This window comes from Sarcophilus harrisii, chromosome 5 (assembly GCF_902635505.1).
Source record: "Sarcophilus harrisii chromosome 5, mSarHar1.11, whole genome shotgun sequence".
NCBI classification, from domain to species: domain Eukaryota; kingdom Metazoa; phylum Chordata; class Mammalia; order Dasyuromorphia; family Dasyuridae; genus Sarcophilus; species Sarcophilus harrisii.
In genome coordinates this window covers 21,223,787-21,246,499 of record NC_045430.1, presented here as the reverse complement: position 1 = coordinate 21,246,499, position 22,713 = coordinate 21,223,787, and the positions used below count along the sequence as shown (strand labels likewise).

General features: G+C 39.2%; 1 protein-coding gene across 2 annotated transcripts in view; it reads left to right on the top strand.

Moving 5' to 3' along the window:
• Window positions 1-22,713, top strand: part of CHST11 (carbohydrate sulfotransferase 11) — a 308,973-nt gene that overhangs the window by 132,776 nt on the left and 153,484 nt on the right. For both annotated transcript variants that reach the window (XM_031938097.1, XM_031938096.1), the window contains exon 2: window positions 5,601-5,686. In XM_031938097.1, the coding sequence (XP_031793957.1) occupies window positions 5,601-5,686 (86 nt within the window). The remainder of the gene's footprint in view (window positions 1-5,600; window positions 5,687-22,713) is intronic.

Genomic DNA, 22,713 nt, shown 5'->3' with positions numbered 1-22,713 from the left:
ATCTCCGCTTTGGAGATGAGGGAAGTAAGGGTAAATGATTTCTTAGGCTTCACACAGCTAGTAAGGGTAAGATTTGAATCTGGGGCTCCCATGATCCATAATAAGCACTCTATATACTATGAGACATTTTCTCTGATTTTACAGTACAATAATAACTCTTTAATTCAGTCTAATCAAACCACGTACAGGACCGATACATAGGAGGCTCCTGGGTCTTCAAAAATGAATAATAATTCATAGTCTCTGCCTTCAAGAAAATTGGTTTTCCAATGGGGAGGAGCGTAAAGTAGATTGTGCTAGTTGCCTAGATGAGGCACAGAGTGCTTTGTGGGGAGGGAAAGATCCCTTGTAGATAGGGGGATCAGGGAGGGCTCCTTGGAGGAGATGTTGGTATTGAGAGTGGGAGGAGGAATTGGAGATTGGGGAGGTTGAAGACCTATTTCCCCTCAAAGTATTATTACCATCTCAGAGAACCTATATATCATTTGTCCTTCATGTAACCTACTAGGTTCAGCCAACCTCCCTCCCTCTGCCAGAGGACTTTTTGTAGAAAGGCTGTTATGTGGAGAGAAAGAACATTATTACTCTTCATCCACATGTTGGGTCAAATCATCTCTGCCACTGAAAACTGTCACTTTTCCACTCTCAAGGTCTGGAATTGGGAATAATGATTTGCAGGCTCTTTGCAGATCAGAGTATTTTGTCATCACTTAAAAACTAGCAGTTGTTAGAATATGTTTGGACAAGGGCTAGTTGGGGGTTCATACTGGGATAGGCTGGAAGATACCACAAAGGTCGTTGAATCCAACCTCTCATTTTACATTTACTAAGCACCAACTATGTATTAAACCTCAATCATAGTCTTATATATTTAGAGTTGGGAAGGAAAATCTAGTACAATACCTTTAGAGGAAATTGAGGCACCTGAAGCAAAAGTGACCCGTACAAGAATCTGATCATTGATCTAGACTGAGTTCTTGACTCTTTTGTGTCATGGAGGTTATCTCACTTCCATTCAGAATAATGGCATAGAATGTAATATAAAGAATTGCCAAGGGAACCAATTATATTGGAAGATTGTGATCAAATACTAACCCTTCCCTTAAATCCAACCTTAAAATCTCAGATCATCGTTAAGAACTCCTGATTGAGAGCTAGAAGGTATCATAAAAGCAATCTAGTCCAATCTTTTCATTTTGCAGATGAGGAAATTTAGACCCAGAATTTCCTGAAGGTCACATTGATTGCATGTACAGGTCCTTGGATTTGAGAACTGCAGCTCTTTTCACAGGACAATGGCTCAGCTTTTCTCTTGGGTATTATAGTATCTGGGAGGAATTGATTGGAATGGGGGCAAAGGACCAGGGAGAGACATCAGATCCAGAATCTGCAAATACAATGAAAAAAGGACTGATCTGGGAATTAGAAGATGGGTTCAGGTCCCAGCTCTAGCTAACACTAACCACTGAATTGTCCGTATGTGTAGGGAAAGGGGGCAAAGATTACTCAATTCTTCAGACAGCTCTCCAGATTCCCAAGTGTTTTCTTCCCTTCTGCTCTTGTGAAAAAGCATTGAGGTAGAGTGGATTCTGTTTAGTGATGGGTATACTCAAGAGATCTCATGAAAGCACTATCAGGAGGCTAACTGTCATTATGTTGTCCCTGCCCAATGCCAGGATGCTGTTGCTGGGCCAGAAGGATGGAATGCAAATTGGTGTGATTCAAGTTTATGGACAGGAGCTTGGGGAGAGAAAAGCAATAAATCTGAATGACCTGGAGGGGAGTTAGAAACTAATGGAAAGAAAACTGATACATACCTCAGGCAAATCTTTCTGTGGCTTTTGGCAGTGACCTTGAATGTTTCATTGATGTTATCCAAGAATCTTTTCCCAGCTGTGATATTCTGTGATTCTTTGATCAGAATACAGGGATGGCCCCTCTCTGGTCTGCTATATTTTCTACAGGTGATGGCATGTCTACCTGCAGTCAAAGCAGTAATAAAAAGACAGATTTGTTAAGTGAGTAGGAGGAAGGAAGGTGAAGATAGGTGGTTAATAAGCATTTATTAAGCCCTTTGCCATCATGCTAAATGTTGGAGATACTAATGGGAAAAAAAAAAGATGAGAGATCTGCCGTCAAGGAGCTTACATTCTGCTTGGGGAGATAACAAGATGCATACAGAGGACAGCCTTGGAGGAGCAAACACCAGGAGATAAGGGGCTGTGAAGGGGATTCTGCAGAAAATAATGCTTGAACTTAGTCTGGTAGGAAGCCAGGGATTCCAAGACACAGAGGGGAGGAGGGAGAGCATTCCTAGGGAGAAGAAATTGAATGGGGAAGGGATTCCCGAGCAAAGTAAATGCAGAAAGAGGAAAGCCATAGGCACAAGAAGTCTCCCTTCGTAGACCTCCCACAGGCAAGGCCTTTTAAATCCTTTTTTTATTAGAAAAATAAACCAATTAAATAGCATTGCTGCTTGTAAAATCTGATTTAACAGATTCTGTGGATGAGTTTTCACAGTCGCTGTTCCTCTCCCTGGGTGCTGACATATTGGGGGGATGGTGTCTACTGATATTTAGCAGATGAAACCTCAGTTAACATGAATATAATCTTCCACATCATCATACTTGATATTTTATTCATCCCATATACATTTATTAAGCACCTATTGTGTGCCAGGTCCTAGGGATACAAATACAAAGAATGATATCATCCCTTTTCTCATGGAGCTTGTATTCTAATGGATGAGATGATGATAATGATTGTGTGTGTGTGTGTGTGTGTGTGTGTGTGTGTATGTACATAGACATGTGTATATATTAGTAGGTACAAAATAAATACGAATAAAAGATAATCAGGAAGAGCACTAATAGTGGAGGAGGGGGATCAGGAAAAGGCTGTAGGAGGTAAGTACTTAAGTTGTATTTTGAAGATAGAGAAGGATTCTAAAAGGTAGAGGTGAGGAGAGAAAGTATTTTAGTCATAGAACATGGCCAGTGCAAAGATTCATCGAGAGGAAATGGAGGAAAAGGGAGGGAGGGAGGGAAAAGGGATGAAGGAAGGAAGGAGGGAAGGAAGAAAAAAATACTAACCCTCCCTCCCTCCCTTCCTTTTTTTTCTTTCTTTTCTTCCTTTCAATTCTAGTCTATAAATGAAGGGATGGCTACTCCTGGGCCCAACCTTACTTTCATTAGGATGAGAGCTTCAACATTCTGTTTCCAACCTCCTCCATAGGGTAACCTGGGACCCCCCATTCCCAGTGCTCACTATATTATTGCCAACACTGAATTAGGTTAGCCTACTGAATCTCAGAACTCCTGATCCACCAACCTCAGTTTCCCCCAAGCTGGGACTATAGGCATGAGCTACCATGTCTGGTATTTCTCCAAAGAACAGCCATTGCATCCTCGTGTCCTATCCTAGAAACAGGGGATGCTTACCTCATTTTTCATGGAAATGAAAAAGCAAAGCAATAAATTTAAAGGAAAGTAACAGTAGAATTATTCTTTCCCAGGGTGACTGTTGAGGAACAAAGAACTAGTGTTTTGAATCCTAGCTGTTCAAAACCTAATGACTTTTATATACTATGTTTGGCTAAAGCTTTCCTTTTCTACCCTTTCTGCTCTTGTTTTCCAAATATAAATTAGAGAAGCTTATAGGGCTAGTTGATATGTAGGGAATATATTTTGTACTGACCAGGCGAAATCTTGGAAGAGCTTTTGTAAAGAGTGCATTGTCAACCACCAAGCACTTAATAAATATTGGTGTTGAGTTATTCATTGATTCAGCTTCTCTAAACCATCTTATCTTATTTGGTTGCATTCAATAAACATTCACTGAGTAGTGTGGGATAGGGAACTTGGAATCAGAAAGATAATGCTTCAGATATTAACTGTAATCCTGGACAAGACACTAAAAAAAAAAACTCTCTGTGCCTCAGTTTCCCCATATGCAAAATGAAGGGACTGGACTCGATGGTTTTTAAGGACCTTCTCATTCTAAATATGTTCCTTTATGGATAAGGAGATACTGTGGTACAAAGAGAAAAGGAGGGGATTGAGAAGCAGAGGCAAGATTCAAATCCTCACTTTGCTCCTTAGTATTTCTGTGACTTTGGACAAATGGGCCTCTCTTCTCTCTTCTGCAAAATGAGGGGGTTGGACGCTGGGCTCTAGTTCTAAATTTATGACCTCAAATAATACAGCAAGAGAGGCTGTTATTATCTCATTTTACAGATGATAAAATGAGCTCAGGAAAGGTAAAGTGCACATTTAGGACTAAGGAGTTGAGACTAAATCAGATGAATTCTATGTCAAGAGTAGAATCTATATTTTAGCCCTACCCGACCCCAAATTGCTCCCAGAATCTCCTTTATGGTGCTCTTTTTGCCAAGAATTTTCATTGGTAATATCCACGATGGATATCATCTCTGCCCATTGATTTAGTCAACAAACATTTGTCAAGCCTATGTGTCATTCACTAGGGATGCAGGGACAAAGATGAAAGTATTTTCCTTCAAGAAACTTACTATTAGCAAGAGACAATATGTAATAAATATATAAAATATATACAAGGTAATAGGGATGGAGTGGGGATAAGATACCAGCAGTGGGGAAGCAGAAAGGTATCATGTAGAATGATACCTGAGCTCAGCTTTGGAGTTGAGGAGGGAAAGAGGGAGTTTCAGAAAGGAGGAAGAAGGAATAATGGCATCGGCTTGACTTGACCATCATCATAGTGATAGCTAGCATTTATATTGCACCTGCTGTGTGCCAAGTCCTGTGGCTAAGTGTTTTACAAATATTCTTTCCTTTTATCTTCACAAAAACCATGAGGAGGGGTTAGGTGCTATTCTTATCCCATTTTACAGATGAGGAAACTGAGGCAAATAGGGTTAAGTGACTTGCCCAGAGTCACGCAGTTAGTATCTGCTGTTGAATTTGAATTCAGGTCTTCCTGACTCCAGGCTAGACATTCGAGCTACCTATTGAATGAGTGAATAAAAAAAAATTAAATATGTATTCTGTGATCAAGCCTGGGGATAGAAATAGAAGCTAAGTAGGACACTAAAGAAGTGTAATGTTTGGCAGTGCTGAAAAGCTAAGTTGGAGGCAAGCTGTGATGAGTTTTAAATGATAGTTTAGTGGTGTTTTACTTTGGAGATACTAGGGAGCCACATTTTTGAAGGTACTAGGGAGCTACTGGAATTTGTTGAGCAAGGGACTGGTGTGCTTTTATCTGTGCTATCCCCGTGTTCTTTTTTGTCTTAACAAAAAAATAAAGCAAAATTGAAATAATCAAGTTACTTTGGTGGCCTTCGATGCTTTTATTTGTCTGATAACACCAACCTAGCATTGGATTAGTAATTATATTAGTGCCTAATTAATGGGGAAAAGACAGTTTCTGTGACCTTGAGAAACCAATGCAGCTGGAGCTTTTAGCAGAGGGAAAATATGAGTGGTGGCCATTATCTCTTTCTTCCCTCCTGTCTTCCATCCTTCCTTAAACTACCTATTTCCTTTCTTTTCTTTTTTTAAAATAAAAAAAATGTATTCTTCCCTTTTCACTGTTGATGAGTCCCATCTTCTCTCTTTTCTCAGTCATGCGGAGGAATCCCTTTGGAATGGACATCTGTTGTCGGAAGGGCTCTAGGAGTCCACTTCAGGAACTCTACAACCCAACTCAGGTAAGTGCTTTGATCTATCACATCTTCAGTCCAGTCTTTGGACTTCAATACTTCTTGTTGAAGGATTGAAAAGTGATTTCCTGTTTGGATTCAAAATTTGCTTCTGTCAAGCACAAATTCTCCTCCTTTTTTGGTCTTATTTTATTATTGTGCTTTATAGAATGGGTTTTGGTGATCAGAAGTGAAAAAAGAAATGTCTCAACTTAGTGGTTTATCTAGATTTGTAGTTCTGCTTCTGTGTCAGACAAGACCAATATTAAACAAGTCAGATCAGAGCTACGGTTGCCATTCCATGGGCTGCTGAGAAAACATAGCAATGAGAATTTGGGGATTGCATAGGCTTCCAAGGGTCTCTGGGAAAACATAGCATTGGCAATTTAGGGGTTGCATAAAATGGTTCCAAGGGCCACTGGGAAAAACATAGCATTGGGAATTTGGGGATTGCATAGACTGGCTCTGGGAAAACATAGCAATGGGAATTTGGGGGTTGCATAAAATGGCTCCGAGGGCCACTGGGAAAACATAGCATTAGGAATTTGGGGGTTGCATAGATTGGTTCCAAGGGTCTCTGGGAAAACATAGCATTGGGAATTTGGGGGTTGCATAGCCTGATTGGGCTGCTGGAAAAACATAGCATTGGGAATTTGGAAGTTGCATAAAATGATTCCAAGGACCACTGGAAAAACAGAGCATTGAGAATTTTGGGGTTGCATAGACTAGTTGGGTTGCTGGAAAAACATAGCAATGGGAATTTGGAGGTTTCATAGACTGGCTCTGGGAAAACATAGCAATGGGAATTTGGGGATTGCATAGACTGGCTCTGGGAAAACATAGCAATGGGAATTTAGGGGTTGCATAAAATGGCTCCAAAGGCCACTGGGAAAACATAGCAATGGGAATTTAGGGGTTGCATAAAATGGCTCCAAAGGCCACTGGGAAAACATAGCATTAGAAATTTAGGGGTTGCATAGACTGGTTCCAAGGTCTCTGGAAAAACATAGCATTGGGAATTTGGGGTTGCATAGACTGTTTGGGTTGCTGGAAAAACATAGCAATGGGAATTTGGGGGTTGCATAGACTAGTTTCATGAATTGGGCTTGCTTCACTAGTTCTTTGGGGGAGTACTACTTCCATCAGAGAAGGCAGGAGAAAGAATTTCATGTGAACAAGTTCTTCATCTGATTTTAACATCTAACAAGTATCCATTGAGTTGTACCTCACTCAGCACATTTGGCAATGCTTAATTATTTGCGTGTTGGGGCTTTTTCTTAAGTGACTATCCTAATAAATCTGCCTCAGTGTAGCTTTAATAAGGCAGTAAACGTTTCCAGTGCCTGTTGACTATGAAAAGAGTTACTCTTTCAGATGAATAAATTCCAGCCCACTCTGTGCCCCTAAATAGAAGGAGTGAGAACAATATTAGAGGGCCCTAGAGCCAGAATGATTAACCCTCAAGATGCCCGGCCATCTCTTGTGGTCAATTTGGATTCTGTTTTTCCCACTTTTTTTCACTTTGCTAGAATCTTTATGAGTGTTGGATGCACTATCACAAAATAGAAAACAAAGAAAGAATCTGAGAAACAAAAAGGGATTGAGTGAAAAGAATAAAGCCTTTAAAGTGATAAAGAAATAGCAAAAGTGTATTATAGCCAACACTAAAGCCCCTTGACATCTGACTTTCCCCTGTCAGAAGTCATCCAGAAATGAAAAACTGTACATAGGTACCATAAATCCTTTCTGCTGTATCCTGTAGTGGGCAGGATATGTGGGGTGGGAGTGGATCCAAAGATGCAAATTATCACTTTATTACCTATTTTCTTTGGTACTCCTTTCTATTATACATGCTTTGATGGAACTGAATCTACACATCATTTAGCAGTTTTCTTGTTTTAACATAGATGTCGAAATAAAGTAAATAATTTAGAACCATTTCCTTCCCTGCTCTACCTCATCTCCATTTACTTTGGGACTTAAGTTGTCTAGTTTGATTTTTTTCCTTGATCAAATGAAAGATATGCTTTAAAATAATTTCAAATTAGAAAAGAAATAGCTATCATTTTTATGATGTTTACAAAGTACTTGATATACATAATCTTGCGATCTCACAATTTTGCAATAAGTACCACGAATTATTTCTATCCCTGTTTTGCAGGTCTTAAAGAAATAATTTACCCTTAGTCTCACAGTCAGGATTTGAACCTTGTCTCCAGGGTTCAAACGTACTAGACTCAGCATCTCACACTTTTCCACTATTCCCTTTGGGATTTAAGTTGTCTGCTTTGATTTTATCCTAGTTGAAATTAGCCAGATACTTGAAAACTCACTTTGAAGGACTGAAATATCTGATTTGTCTTTCCACAATGAGCAAATTCTTCCAGTAATTCAATCAAACAATCAACAGTCAATGTATTAAGCCTCTAGACAGTGCCAAGTACTGGGGATATGAAGACCAAACTATATCCTGCTCTTAAGGACATTATGTTCATTTGGGGAGATAAGTACATATCATTTCCCTCAGCCTGTCCTTCTCTGGGTGATTCATGCAGTTAGCAAAACAAGCGAGTTTTTCTTTTTTTTCTTTTTTTAAGTCTTTTTTAAAAATAAAAAAATAACAGTATTTTATTTTTCCAAATACATGAAAAGGCAATTTTCAACATTCATCTTTGCAAAACCTTGTGTTCCAAATTTTTTTCTCTCCCCAAGATAGCAAGCAATCTGATATAGATTAAACATATGCAATTTTTCTAAACATATTTCTATATTCGTCATGCTGTGCAAGAAAAATCAGATCAAAAGGGAAAAAACATGAGAGAAAAAACAAGCAAACAACCAACACTAATAAAAAAGATGAAATACTATGTTTTCATCCACATTCAGTTTCTATAGTCCTCTCTCTGGATGTGGATGGCACTTTCCATCCCAAGTCTATTGGAATTCAGGGAAATTTTTCTTAAGGCTTACTTTGGTGGATGAGCTGTTTGATGGTGGAGAAGGAGAGTCAGGGCCCTTTATTCATTTTTCCTCTTGAATATAAATTGGGTGCATAAGAACTTAATGGGAGCACTTTTGCTCAGCGGTGGTGACAAGAGAAGCATGGAATGATGTGCAGATGTTAATCATTTCTATCTGTTTTGAGGTCATTTTGTTCTTCCAAATAAAGCTATTGATCTGTTTCCACTTTTCTGATGGATTTTTATGGGGAACAGATGGCCAAGCAATTTTGTGACTGAGTCAGGTGTTAAGAAAATGATGAAAAATATGAATTAAAAATTAAGTCTGATTGTATCCACTCTTTAAAAAAATTGGTGAGGGGGAAATAGCTTTATTTTATTTTTCTTTTCTACTGTGGACTGATGCTTGTGGAGTCTTCTTTGATCCATACTAAAATTCATATCAACAATACTCTTAGTGCATTTGTCTACTATTTGAATAAAAGGAATGTAGGAAAATAGGTAGATAGGCCATATGATGTTCTCACTTTTTTTTTTGATATTAATAAGTCCTACCTGTGTGGCTACTAAGAAATTTGCCTATTGCTTGAGGATAGAATCAGCTACTACTGAGAACTGTCTATCTACTAAGGCATACAACGTGGAGATTCTTGATAGAATTCCCCTTTCCCTCCCATTTCCTTGTCCTTAGACTTTTTTTGCATCAAATAGTATTTTTTTCCAATTACATATAAAGAATTTTCAACATTGATTTTTGTAAGATTTTGAGTTCTGTTTTTCTCTCTCTTTCTCTTTCCATCCCCCTCCCCAAGAGAGTAAGCAATCCATAGCTTATACATGTACAATCATGTTCAACATACTTCCATATTAATCATATTGTGCAAGAAGAATCAGAACAAAAGGGAAAAACCACAAGAAAAAAAATTTAAAAAGTGAAAATAGACTACTTTGATCTGCATTCAGACTCCATAGTTCTTTCTCTAGATGTGGATGACATTTTCCACCTCAAGTCTTTTGAAAATGTTTTGGATCACTGTATTGCTGAGAAGAGCTAAGTTAGTCATGGTCAATCATCACACAATGTCGCTCTTACCATGTACAATGTTCTGGTTCTGTTCGCTTCACTCAGCATCAGTTCATGCAAGTCTTTCCTTCTGGAGACTTTTAAAGCATTATTCTATGCGTATTTTTTAGAAGTCTTGGGAAATCATAGGATCACAGATTACCAGTTGGATAGAACCTTAGAAGTGATCTAGTCCAATTATTTGGATTACAGGTGAGGAAACTGAAGTTTTTGTGAGAGCATCTTGAGCTAAGAGTACACTCAACATAGGGGCAGCTATGTGTACTATGTGACTTGAAGTCAGGAAGACTCATCTTCATGAGTTCAAATCCAGACTCAGACACTTACTAGCTGTGGGGCCCTGGGCAAATCACTTCACTCCGTTTATCTCAGTTTCCTCATCTGTAAACTGAGCTGGAGAATGGAATGGCAACCTACTCCAGTATCTCTGCTAAGAAAATCATAAATGGGGTCCCAGAGAGTTGGACATGACTGAAATGATTGAATAACAACACTCATCATAGTCCCTTCACCAGGGAAATAAATTAATATCACTTTGCTTTTTGTGTGAGTATTCTGACCAGATTCAGCGTTCCTGCTTTGCTTTTGTTTCCTTCTCAAGCCACCATTCTCTCTCCTACTCCTCCGCAAACCTGGCAAGCTGCTTTTTTTTTTTTTTTTTGTTTTGTTTTGTTTTTTTGAAGAAATCGTGAAGTTAATCTGGGCTGCTGGGGGTGGGGGAATGTGGTGTGGAATTGAGAGAAAATAGGGAATCCATTTTTCCTTCTGGTCTTCAGTTCCATATGACGAGACCTTTAAAACTTAACACCCAAGGTAGCTCAGTCATGTTCTGTCAGCTGTCTTTCCTTGCCAGCCAAGCCACTGAAGATGTAAAAATGGACAGCCAATGAGGAGTGTTGTGATCCTAAGTACTAAACTCCTTCCATTTCTTGGAAATCATTTTGTTCCTGGTGATGCAATTTTCTCTTGGTTCTCTCTGCATTTACCTTAAAAGCTGGGTTCAAATCTGATCCCTCACATTTATTCATGTGACCCTGGTAAGTGATTTCCACTCTCTCTAAAACCCAATTTTCTCACCTGGAAAATGAAAGGGTCAAAGATCCCATCTAACTCTACACCTACAGTCCTGTGGTAAATAAGGAGAAAATTGTCTTTTAGTGGAAGGAAACCAGTGTTGACTTGGAAGTTAGGAATGTATAGCTTAAGAAGATGAGTAAAGCTGTGTTTCAGAAGAAAATTCCATGTCAATGGATGAACAAGGGCCAAAAATCCTTCTGGGAAATGTGTTACAATCTCCTTTTATATCCTAGATTGTCTTATTTTTAACTCAAACCCCTACTGTTTAAAGGGAAAAAAGAAAGTTAGTAAAAATGATATTTGTGTTGAGTATTCTTAGAAAAAAATACCACTATTGGACGTCTTGTAATTTTCCCCATTCTGTGCCATCTCCCAAGCTAAATATAAAACCTAATTGCTGATCAGATGCTCTGACAAGTCACCGACAGTTCAGTAGTTGCTGACTGCATTTTTGAGGGCTGAGTCTATATGTGGGCAGTCCTGCCTCTGACCAGACTCAGCTGGCAAGGCAGAGCTGAGTTGCTAACAATTAATCAGGCATAATTACCCCATATGCTAGACTGGTAAAAACAGGTCCTTCCTTCTTCTGGTCCCTTGTGATTCTCTCTTGAGGGGATAGTTTATACAAGGACTATAGGAGCCTAAATTTAGACCAGCTGATTCAATGCTCTCTACAGATGTAGAAACCGAGGCCCATGGAGATGTTAGGATCACAGGTACCTAGCAGGCTTTAGAGTCTAATTCCATCATTTTAAAGATGGGGAAACTGAGGACCAGAGAAGTCCAGTGATTTGATCAGGATGGGTACAGGAGATAAAGTGCTGGGGACCTGGGCTTCAAATCCTCATCCTGTCACTTTTATGAACTTGGGCAGGTCCTTGTTCCTTTCTAAGGCCTCTGTCAAATGGGACAGAGAATGACCTGCATCATTTTTGGTCCCTTTCAGCCTTTTGTCTGTGACCCTATAGAGTCGATTAGTAAGTAACTGAGCTGGGGTTCAATCCCCACTTACTCAATTTCACTTGCTGCTGTGTTTTTTCCTACCATACAACCTTTAATTACTTGATGGGTTAATCCATCACTTTTCTGGTCCAGAGCGGATATAGAGGTCCCTTTCTGCCCAGTGCCCCATCCCCTTGAGACCAATCCAAGAAGAGGAGATCTAACCTAAGACCCCCACAGTGCTGTTAGGTAGAGGAGAATTTGGCTATTTTTGGCTCTAGCTTGTTTTTCCCAGAAATTCGTGTCATTAGTCATAAGAACATAAGAATTGGAAAAAGCTGGGAGGACTCAGCATGAACTCATCCCCACTACTGAGAAAATACCTTAACATGTATTTTTACTGATAGGTCATCATCCTCATCTTCATATAGCCCATTTTAAAATATTGAAATGAATTCAATGTAATATGTTCAAAATCCATTTTCCTCATCTTCCTCATTGGGGAGTTTATAGGTACAAAATTAGTTATCAGTCAATTAATCAACATTGGTTAAGTGCCTACTAGACAAAGCAGTTCCTGCCCTCAAAAAACTTTCGATCTAATGACTCAGGATGACATTGTTAAGGACTGACCCACTGGAAATCATGTTCTTTCTGGATTTATTTCTATTTCTGATGTTTACTACCTGTGGAACACTGGACAAGTCACTCAATTTTTCCAGGCCTTGGTTTCCTCAGCGGTAAAATAAGAGGTGGATTAGATGACCTTCAAGTTCCTCTCTTAGTCTCGAGCTGATTTTCTGTGATTGTTCTAACCAGTTAGCTTCTTTGCCTTCCACCACACTTGGCCTTTCATCTCTACATTCATTTCTTTGCACAGGTGGTCCCCACATACCTGAACAGAATGTGTTGCCCACTACAACCATAAGTTGGAGTTATGTGGAGAAGAACCACAACCATAACTTTCTTCAAGGCTCACATTTTGTGCCCTGCAGGAAGCCTTCCCAGATCCCATTAGTTGGTGGTGGTCTCTCTCTCCTCTCTTCAGATTATCTGCAGAATCCCCAGATTACTGATATGTGTCAATGCTGCATCCCCCAGTAGAAAACCAGCCATTTTCCATTTTCTCTTTTGTTTTTATAATCCCCGCATCTAACATAAGTGCTTGATAAATGCTTGTAGGACTCGGCTCATTTTTTTAAATGAATTTTTATATCTTCTGTTCGTTTATTACAATCAATTCTAAATATTTCCTTTTCTCTCCTTCACCTTCTCCCAGAGAGCTCTCTTATTAAAAAGACTTTAAGAATCGTATTTTCATGCTAGGTGGTGTCTAGAAGAATGCTTTGCCAGGATTTGAAGTCATGTTATTTGAGGATCATTTGAAAGAACTGAGTAAATTAATCTAGAGGAGCAAGGGTTTATTTGGGGGATGGAAGTAGGAAAGAGATTTGGCAGGTGAACTGGACCAGTTGTCCTTGACTTCAAAGAACAGAACAAATACTGGTGGATGAAAGTGACAGGGAAATGTTCATTTCTCTAAATTCAATACAAGTGTTTTTTAAAAAAAACAACTTCCTAATAATCAGGACTGCTCAGTGAGCTAGTAATGTAAGGATGCGATTCTTTGCAGTTGCCTTGTCTGGAATATGTTTGTTATGGTGATCTTCAATTAGAGAGTGAAAGATTCCTTGTTGAGAACATTATGGGGGGCTTCTAGAATCAGTTGGTTAAAATTACATAACAAAAGACCTTTGAGGTCCCTCCTAATTGTACATTATCCTTTTTTTTTTTTTTGTATCCCAGAAGGAACATGTTTTAAATTTTGGGTGATATCATTTGGTGATAATTCCCAGGATGGAAGCTCTAAACACCTAGAGGAACAGTGGAAAATCATTTGCAATCGTTCTTATCTAGATCTTGCCACTGGACCCAGATGATTCTGGAGGGGAAAATGAAAATGGTGACTTTGCCCAGCTCTCCCTCACTTAAATCCAGTTCATTTGCATGTCATATCGCCTCCCAAATGGTGTGATCATCTTGGAGAATGAAAGACAAATAGTAACAGAAGAGCAATGAGAGGTTCAATGCTTTGCCTAACATCCTACAACCAGTATATAGTAGAGGCAAGATTTGAACTCGGGTTTTCTTGTCTCCAAAACCAGTTTTCTATCCACCACTCTAGTCTGCCTCTCTTCCATGGCAAATACTCTTATGAATCAGAATTAAGGAGGAAAAAGGATCCTCTTTTCCCATGTGTGGTGTGTGAACAGTGATAAGTATCAGACCTATATGTCAAACTTCAGAAGGAAATAAGGTGTGTGTCCAAAAAAAAAAAAAAAAAGAAAGAAAGAAAAGAAAAAAGGTAGCTTTGCCAAATCTGGTCAATTAATAAATGAGGAGTACATCTAATTATCCTGCAGTAGGACAGCAGCTGTCTACCAGCCAAATAGGAATTAATTGATTTACTTGTAGACTGTCTCCTTATGCAAAGATATTAGTTACTGTCAGGATGGTAGAACAGCAGCTGGCTGGCAAACACGAAATATTGCATTAACCTCACCACGCAGACGGTGCTGGGGAGAGCCCTCTATTATTAATCACAAATTACAAGAGATAATCATGGCTTATCCAGATGCACAGAAAGGATGTGGGTACTCCATCCTTCGCACATGAATGCCATCCACACTCTTGAGTTTTCCTGGAAGCTGTTCCAAGTTCCTAATGATGATGCTCATCAAACCAGAGATAGCAGTGGCTTCAGGTCCAGGATGCAGGGCTTTGCTCCTTGATGTAAGGATGCCAGCAACTAGTGGTCCTTGAGGAACAGGCAAAGCAAGAAAGAGTTAGAAGGGCACAGGACGACAGTGCAGACAATCTTTTGTGGGGGGAGGCTATTTCTAGATTTTTATGAATGTTGCTAAGGAAGGCACCTGAGATGAAAAAAGGTGTAGAGTTCCTGTCATAAGACGTCCAACTGGGGAAAAATAGTTTAAGTTGGAGTAGAAAAGAAGGCTCCCTTCTGAAGCTATTTAAGGATCAGTTGAAAGAATTGAGTAAATTAATCTAGAGGAGCAAGGGTTTATTTGGGGAATGGAAGTAGGAAAAAGATTGAGCAGGTGAACTAGACCGGTTCTCCTTGACTTCAAAGAATAGAACAAATACTGAGTATCCCAAAAATGATACTCAAAGGTTGAGTCCCCTGAAGAACACTACTGTGGTGGATTTTCCATCCTAAACTATAGCTTACAGACCTGCCATTATGATCTCTCTTGGAAACCAAAAGAAACATTTTAAAGATTTTTTTTAAGATTTAATATTTTAATATTTTGATGATTTCACTCATGCAAGGAACTCTGGGATGAAAACACCTTCCACTAACACAGATCAACAACTCATCTGCAATTTATAGCCTTAGAGAACTATCTTCCAGTCCTTTGTTAAAGGATTAAGTGCTTTATTGTAGGGTTAAGCAAACCCCAATGGGTTCACTTTCACTCTTCAGCCGGAGGAGACTATTAATCAAAGGGGAGGCATTTATTGGAATAGAATAGTGATAGGATATCTATCCTAGGATAAACCTTCAAATCCATGAAGCTCACCCTTTAGTGCCCCAGCTCTAAGGCATCTTTCCTCTTCTGGGTTTCTTAAAACAACTCTTCCTTTTCTTCCTCACTAGTATCATTTGCTCTACCATTTTAATGTTTCTGGCCCCGTCATCTCTAAACTAGAAGTTATCTAAGAACTTTCCTTCCTCCCCATTATAGGAGTTATGGAAACTTCTTAGCCAGTCTCATCTCCATCCATCACAGCTGTAACTAGGATGGAGCAACTGAGACTTTGTTTCCAGAATACCAACATTTAGAGCTCTTAAAAACTTAATAAATACACTCCTTCAGCATCACAGAAATCATTAAATAACCAACTATCCCCCCTCTCTTAATTAATTATTTCTCATGTGACTTTCATATTATGAATTACAAAGTTGATTTGAGGATAAGAAGTTTTGCCCTGGAAGGAAAGATGGCTAATTATGGATCAGGTAGCCACACTTTATGTCCATGTAGTGGTGCATTCATTAGGAAAATGAGAGGAAAATATTAAAAACCAGTCCAGTTTAACTGAAGGTATCAGCTAAAACCTTTATTAAAACTTAAAAAAAAAAGATTTTACCATGTCCAGAAGGAAAATGTCTACCTTCATTTGAGAGCTAGCTAGCACATGTCCTCAATCACCATAGGATGTTGAGCATAAAGGGAATTGTTGCCTTCTCTTAGCTTAGCATCCCCTGTTTTTTCCCCTCCACTACTTAGGGTTTCTGTGGCAGGTGTGTGGTGCCGGGGAGGAAGTAGTGAGCCTCCGCTCAGCATGGTTCCCAAGGGAAGCCAACTGGAAGCTACCATCTCCTCTCACAGCTGCAGAAGACACGTGCCTTTGGGCAGAAGTTGAATGAGGAATTGAAGGCAATTCTGTGGCTATTGGGAGCTGCCAGGGGCTGAATTCTCCCATGCCCTATGCCCTGCCTGTCTTAACAAGGATGTACAAGGGAGGGATGACTGATTCTTTCTTTTATGGTGAATCGGCTGTTGTTTAGCCAGGTCACCCGGATACTTGTCAGGGAACTGTCCAGGGTTCAGAGGGTGAGGAAAAAGGGGGAGGGAGAAGGGACAACATCCTGGTTCTTTTACACTGTGGTTCTTTCAGACTGAGCTCTTGTCATCCTATTGCCTTCCCTCCATTAGGAGATGTTGGGGAGTTCAATATCTCCACTGAAATATCTCCTGTTTTCTTTCTTTCTTTTTTTGAAAAATGTGAAACAGACTAGAAACAATTCTAGAAGCCCTTGCCCAAAACAAATTGTAAGATCATAGATTTAGAGCTGGAAGGGGTATCATTTATTCTAACCCACTCATTTTACAAATGAGGAAACCCTGGGTTAGAGGGAGGAGGACAGCAGTTTGATCTGAGGCACACAGGATCAGGGACAGAGCAACACCTTTCATGTTAAGGTTGCTTCGTTTTTCTGGTTTTAAACCAGATTTTCTTGGCTAAAAAGCCACCTTAAACCTAGCAGTAATCATCATGGACCAGAGAACATGCAATCAATTATTAGCACATTAGAGTGTAAGCTCCTTGAGGACAAGGTATGTGCTTTGACTCTTTTTGCATCCCTAGCACTTAGCTAGGCACATAGTAGGCACCCTATAAATAAACTTTACCATTTCACTATTGATTTCTTTCTTTCTTTGGTGATTCAGCCAAGACTCAGCCTTAGCTGTACCTTCTCTTTGCTTTGAATGTAGTTCTATGACTGGTTACTTATTTCCACATTTAGCAACCAGAGTTAGGATGTTAAGAAATGGATGATTTTCCCAGGATTAGATACATAGAGCTAGTTTTAGGTTGTGTTGCAAGCATCTAGCAAGATGACCTTTGGAGATTCCATTTCCTATCACTCAAAGAGGTACCAGAAAGATTTCAAAGCTTCCCTTTGGGATGATAGGATATAAAGCTAGAAGGAATCTTAGACATGATCCTTGGAATCTGGCCCATTTTTGAAGAGATCCAGGGTTTAAATAGTTACTGAGAATCCCTATCCCTGGGGTTCTCATTGCTTTGCCAGCCAGTAAATATTTCAGGGAACTATCTCTCAGTTGAGAGAACCTATAGAAATCCACTAGTGAGACCCCTTCATTTTACAGAGGAGGAACCCTAACATCCAAAGAAGGGAAGTTTCTTGCCCAGCATTATGGAGTTATAGATAACAATGATAAAATTCGAATCAAGGGCTTGTGACACTCATTCCCATACCCTTTCCACTGTACCATGCTGCCCTTCTTGTGTTTACTATTCAGTTTTTGTAAAATAAATTCAGAAAGAGGGAAGAAACCATAGAGTAGTGGAAAGAGGAATGAATTTGGAGTTAAACGACCTTTTTTTGGGGGGGGGGGGGTTGTCAAGTCCTACTTGTAACTTATAGATCTTGGGATCTTTTTAGTGCCCTTATCTGTAAAGTGAGGGGATAGGAGTGAATGACCTTCTTATTCTAAAACTGCATTCCGATTTAGGTAAACATTAGTATGAACTTCACATTTTTCTGGATCTATATTAAATTATTGCTTTGAAGTTTGGTGGTGGAAAAAGCAGAGAGAAAATGTAAGAAGAGATTCTGTTGTTTTTTTTTAATGTGGTCTTTTTTCTACATATGGGATCATATGATAGTAGATTTTTTAAAAATCAGTAATATTTTATTTTCCAAATACATGTTTTCAACATTCATTTTTGTAAAATGTAAAAATTTTCTCCCTCCCTGATATAGGTTAAATATGTGCAATTCTTTTTTTTTTTCTTTCCCTGAGGCAATTGGGGTTAAGAAACTTGCCTAGGGTCACACAGCTAGGAAGTGTTAAGTGTCTGAGATCAAATTTGAATTTAGGTCCTCCTGACTTCAGGGCTGGTGCTCTATCCACTGGGCCACCTAGCAGCAATTTTTAAAAACTTATTTCCATATTTGTCTTTGTGCAAAAAAAATCAGACCAAAAGGGAAAAACCCATGAGAAAGAAAACAAACTAACAAAAGGTAGTAGATTTAAATATGAAAGAGACCTTAAAGCTCATCAAGTCTTGTCCCCTTAATTTATAGAGGGGGAAACTGAGGCAAATGGGCTGACTTCCCCAGGGTCACACAGAGCTGTCTGAAGCAGGATTTGAACTCCGGTTCAATACAAAGTTTTATCATTTGTTTATTATTTATTTTCTTCTTATTGTTGTTCTATATGAGTTTTATTAATGCCTTTTAAAGTTACCCTCACAGTTGTTTCTGACACCAAACGAGCCCTTTCATAACAGAAACAAAAAAGAGAAAGTGAAAGCAATCAGCACAATGCTCTCATCTGACCAGCGTAAGCAACAGTTTGCCTGTTGCATTTACCTCGCGTCAGCAATGGAGTTCTTTGGGACTAAGATTGGTCCTTAGCATCGCTGCGCCTTTGGTTTCTTTTGAATGTACTTTTGTTTACATTGCCGCTGTCATTAAGTATGTTGTTAGAACGTTCTTTCTCTAGCTTCTCCCCATGAAGGAATCCAACAAATTAGCAAGTACGGGCTGAGTTGCCTAACGAGCGTCCTCACGTTGACAGCTCTCCCTACTCCCTCCTAGGAGACTGCATCCTTCAGCTCGCTGGACACGTGTCTGGGGGTAATCCAAAGATGCAATTATCAATTCAATTAGACAACCAAAGATAAATGGTAAGGGCTCCTGGCAGGAACCATGGTGAGCTGGAGATTGTGCCGTCTGTTAATAGCACAAGATTTCCTCCCTCCCTCCCTCCTTGGTGATTCAGCTGGGACTCTACAGTATTAGCTGTACCGTCTCTCTGTTTCCTGGAACTTCATTGATAATCTGAGTTACATCTCCACGTCTTTGTACTTACTGTCATATCTGGGCACCAGAGTCAGGATATTAAGAGATGGATGAACTATCTAGGACCCGATGCATGGGGACTAGCTTTCAGATCATTTACAGGCATTAAATATTCATCTTGGACCCGACTTAAGGAACAGAGAAGTCCAGCCCAGAGCCAGGAGGAAGGCCCTGGTCTTTGGAGCATCTCTGGCATTGACTTCTCCCCTAATGTAAAGCGAGCAGAGACTCCCCGGTGGAGGTGATTCATAGCATTAGTCGATCCAACAATTGGTACTTTCTTTCTGTCACAGGGTGAATTGCCCGTGACTTAATGCTATAATATAATGGCAAAGAGGGAACAATTCAAGCCCTTTATGAGGGCAGGGCGGACTCTCTCCTCAACCCCCTTCCCACAAAAAGCTTTTAACTTATAAAAGGCTGCACTGTGGGCCCTTCACCCTCTCTGGCTATAGGCGTTTGGCTGTGCACACAGCGCTTTTCATAGAGTGGGATTAATGTGTGTATCTATTGTGTGAGGATAACAGATGGCACATATGTGTGCCTCACCTATCATAATGGGCGAGAGAGAATATGCAGGTGAGAAAGATTTAACATTGTGCTGCAGTGAATGATGGCAGAGGAGAAGGCTTCCCACCCAGATGTCATCCTTAAATAATTAATTGGGTATTCCCTTTTAGGCAGAAAGAATCTCAGAGTTAAAAGTAACCTGAGAGTTCATCTAATTCAACCCCTACTTAAATATGAATCTTTTTTCCTCACCTGAAAAAACAAAGATCAAAAATAACCTCCCTCCCTCCCTTTCTTCCTTTTCTCCCTCCCTCTTTCCTTCCTTCTCCCCCTTCCCTCCTTCCTTTCTTCCTTTCTTGCTTCCCTTCCCTCCTTCTTTTCCTTCCTTCCTTCCCTTTCCTCCCTCCTTCCTTTCCACCTTCCTTTCTTCCTTCTTTCCTTCCTTCTCCAACTCATTTTACAGATGAACAAGCTGAGGTAAATAGGGTGAAGTGACTTGCCCAGGGTCACACAGCTATTAAGTGTCTAAGGCTGGATTTGAACTCAAGAAGATGAGAATTCCTGACTCCAAGCCTGATATTCTATGCACTATGGCTCAGCCTACCTTGCCCTTATTGGCCACACATTGACTGAGAAAACCAGTTATTAATGTTATCGATATCTATTGGATTTTTGTTTATTTTGTTATATATTTCTCAATTATATCTTAATCTGGTTTGAGATCAGCCTCTCCATGTTTGATAACTCTAATCTGGGGAACTGGAAGGAAAGCCCTCATTAGTGAGATCATGAAACCATGGTCATAAGTGATTTGAAATTGTTTCTAATTTAGGTCATAAGTTCTGGGTGAATAGAGCTCCTCTTAAGAGAGGTAATTGCTGATCTATAGATGGTAAGCAAGAGGCAGTGCTGGGGGAAGTCCAATTAATCAATTGGTATTGATTTTATATCTACTTAAATGGACTCCTAATGTAGTGGGTACTTAGTATTCAAGGGTAATACCCAGGGGTAGAGGTCTAGAAAAAAGAATGAGAGAGAGACAGCTACAACAACCAAATATACCCTGGAGAAGGGAACCTTGGTCTCTCTGGAGTTTCCTCCTCAAACCAACATGGAGGGCAATAGTAGATGGGAGCAGGAGGTGAGTGTATATCCCATAATGCTTTGTACTTTTTCTATATCTTTATTTTCTCTAGAGACTAAAGTAGAATTTGAACTGTCCATCTAAAATTCTTTACTCTTTCTACTTGACTGATCAACTTTTTCCCATCTCATGCTGTTAACATGCTGTTATCAGTTCTGCAAGCAATAACTTTTAAAAATCTCTTGTGAAAAATGTTAGTTTATAAGATCATAGATCTAGAATGGAAAGGGAGCTCAGATGTGACCTAGTTCAAACCCCCTCCTATTTTACAGCTGAGGAAACTGAGCCTAATAAAAATAAAAGTGACTCAAGGCCATATAGGTAGTAAGCATGAGAAAGGATTTGAAACCAAGTTATCCAACACCAGAATAAATTCTTCTTGTCCTCCATCATGCAGTTAAAAAATTTTTTTTAAACTGTATCAGTTTGGGGCAGTTAGTTGGTAGTAGATAGAGCATCAGCCCTCAAGTCAGGAGGACCTGAGTTCATATCTGGCCTCAGACACTTAACACTTCCTGGCTGTGTGATGTAGGGCAAGTCACTTATCCCCAATTGCCTCAGCAAAAACAAAACAAAATTATATCAATTTGACAAGATAATAAAATAAATACCTCATATTTGCATAATATTTTAAGGTTTTTAAAGCATTTCCTTAAAATAATCCTGTGAGTCAAATGATGTAGGTATTATTATTCCCATTAGATTATACCCATTAGATAGGGAAACTAATTATTTTTTTTAATTTCCCCCAAAACATCCCAAAAGCAAATTGAGCTATGCAAAGTCACACACTTAGTGTTGGTTAAGATTCAATTCAGACCTCTCTTGATTCAATCTATTACTGATTTTGCTACAAAATATTATTCATTGAGCTCCTCTCATTTTCTGCCTTTTTAAGCTTTATGGCTATTACTTTTGAAAAGTTTCCATTTATTGTTAGTGTGTATGTGATTCTTGTTTTTCATTCTTCACTATCTCACTTCACACTCTTCCCATAAGTCATTGCATTCTTCATTATTTTATTTCCACTTATGCCATAATATTTCATTGCAATCATTCCCATCGTTTGCTCAGCCATTTCTTGATCATCAAACACACGAATTGTTTCCAGCTGTTTATGAATCATTCTGCTGGGAATATTTTTGTACAGACATATCTTTTTTTGGTTTTGTTTTTTAGTAACATCCTTAAGGTAAGGTCCAAGTACTGGGATCAGTGGTTCAGAGGGCATGAAAAGCTTTGTATTTTATATTTTCAGTGACATGGTTTTTTAAAAAGATGATGCCTGAGGATAGCTCTACTAGCATTTTAATAAAGTGCTTGTTTTTCCACAGCTCCTCCTGCTCTGGATCTTATCACTTTTAACCACCTTTGCCAATGTAATTAATACAATGTGGTATCTCACAGTTGTTTGCATTTCTCTGATAACTAGAGAGCTTGAACAGTTTTCCAGGTGGTTATTGATAAATGTGAGCTTCTTTCAGTAATTGCCTATTTGTAACTATTTGCACATAGAGCTGGTCTGACTTTATGGGGAGAATGCCAATATCAAAGCCAATAATTTTCTCTATTTGCATATCGTTTCCATATATTTATTAATTTTGATGTGATATTTTTCAAGCCAACAGATAACTATTTAAAGGCTACTTGTAAGCAAAGTACTATGCTGAATGCTGGAGATTTAAAGAAAGTTCCTGCCCTCAGGAAGCTTACAGCCTAATGATGTAACATATCTATGATATAGTACCTAATAACAAAAGACAGAGTTGATTGACTATGAAAAATGTGCTTCTTCTCAACAGTTCAGTGATCCAAAGCAATCCCAATAAATTTTGGCTGGAAAATCCATCTGCATCCAGAGAGAGAAATTGGGAGACTGAATGTAAATCCACACAT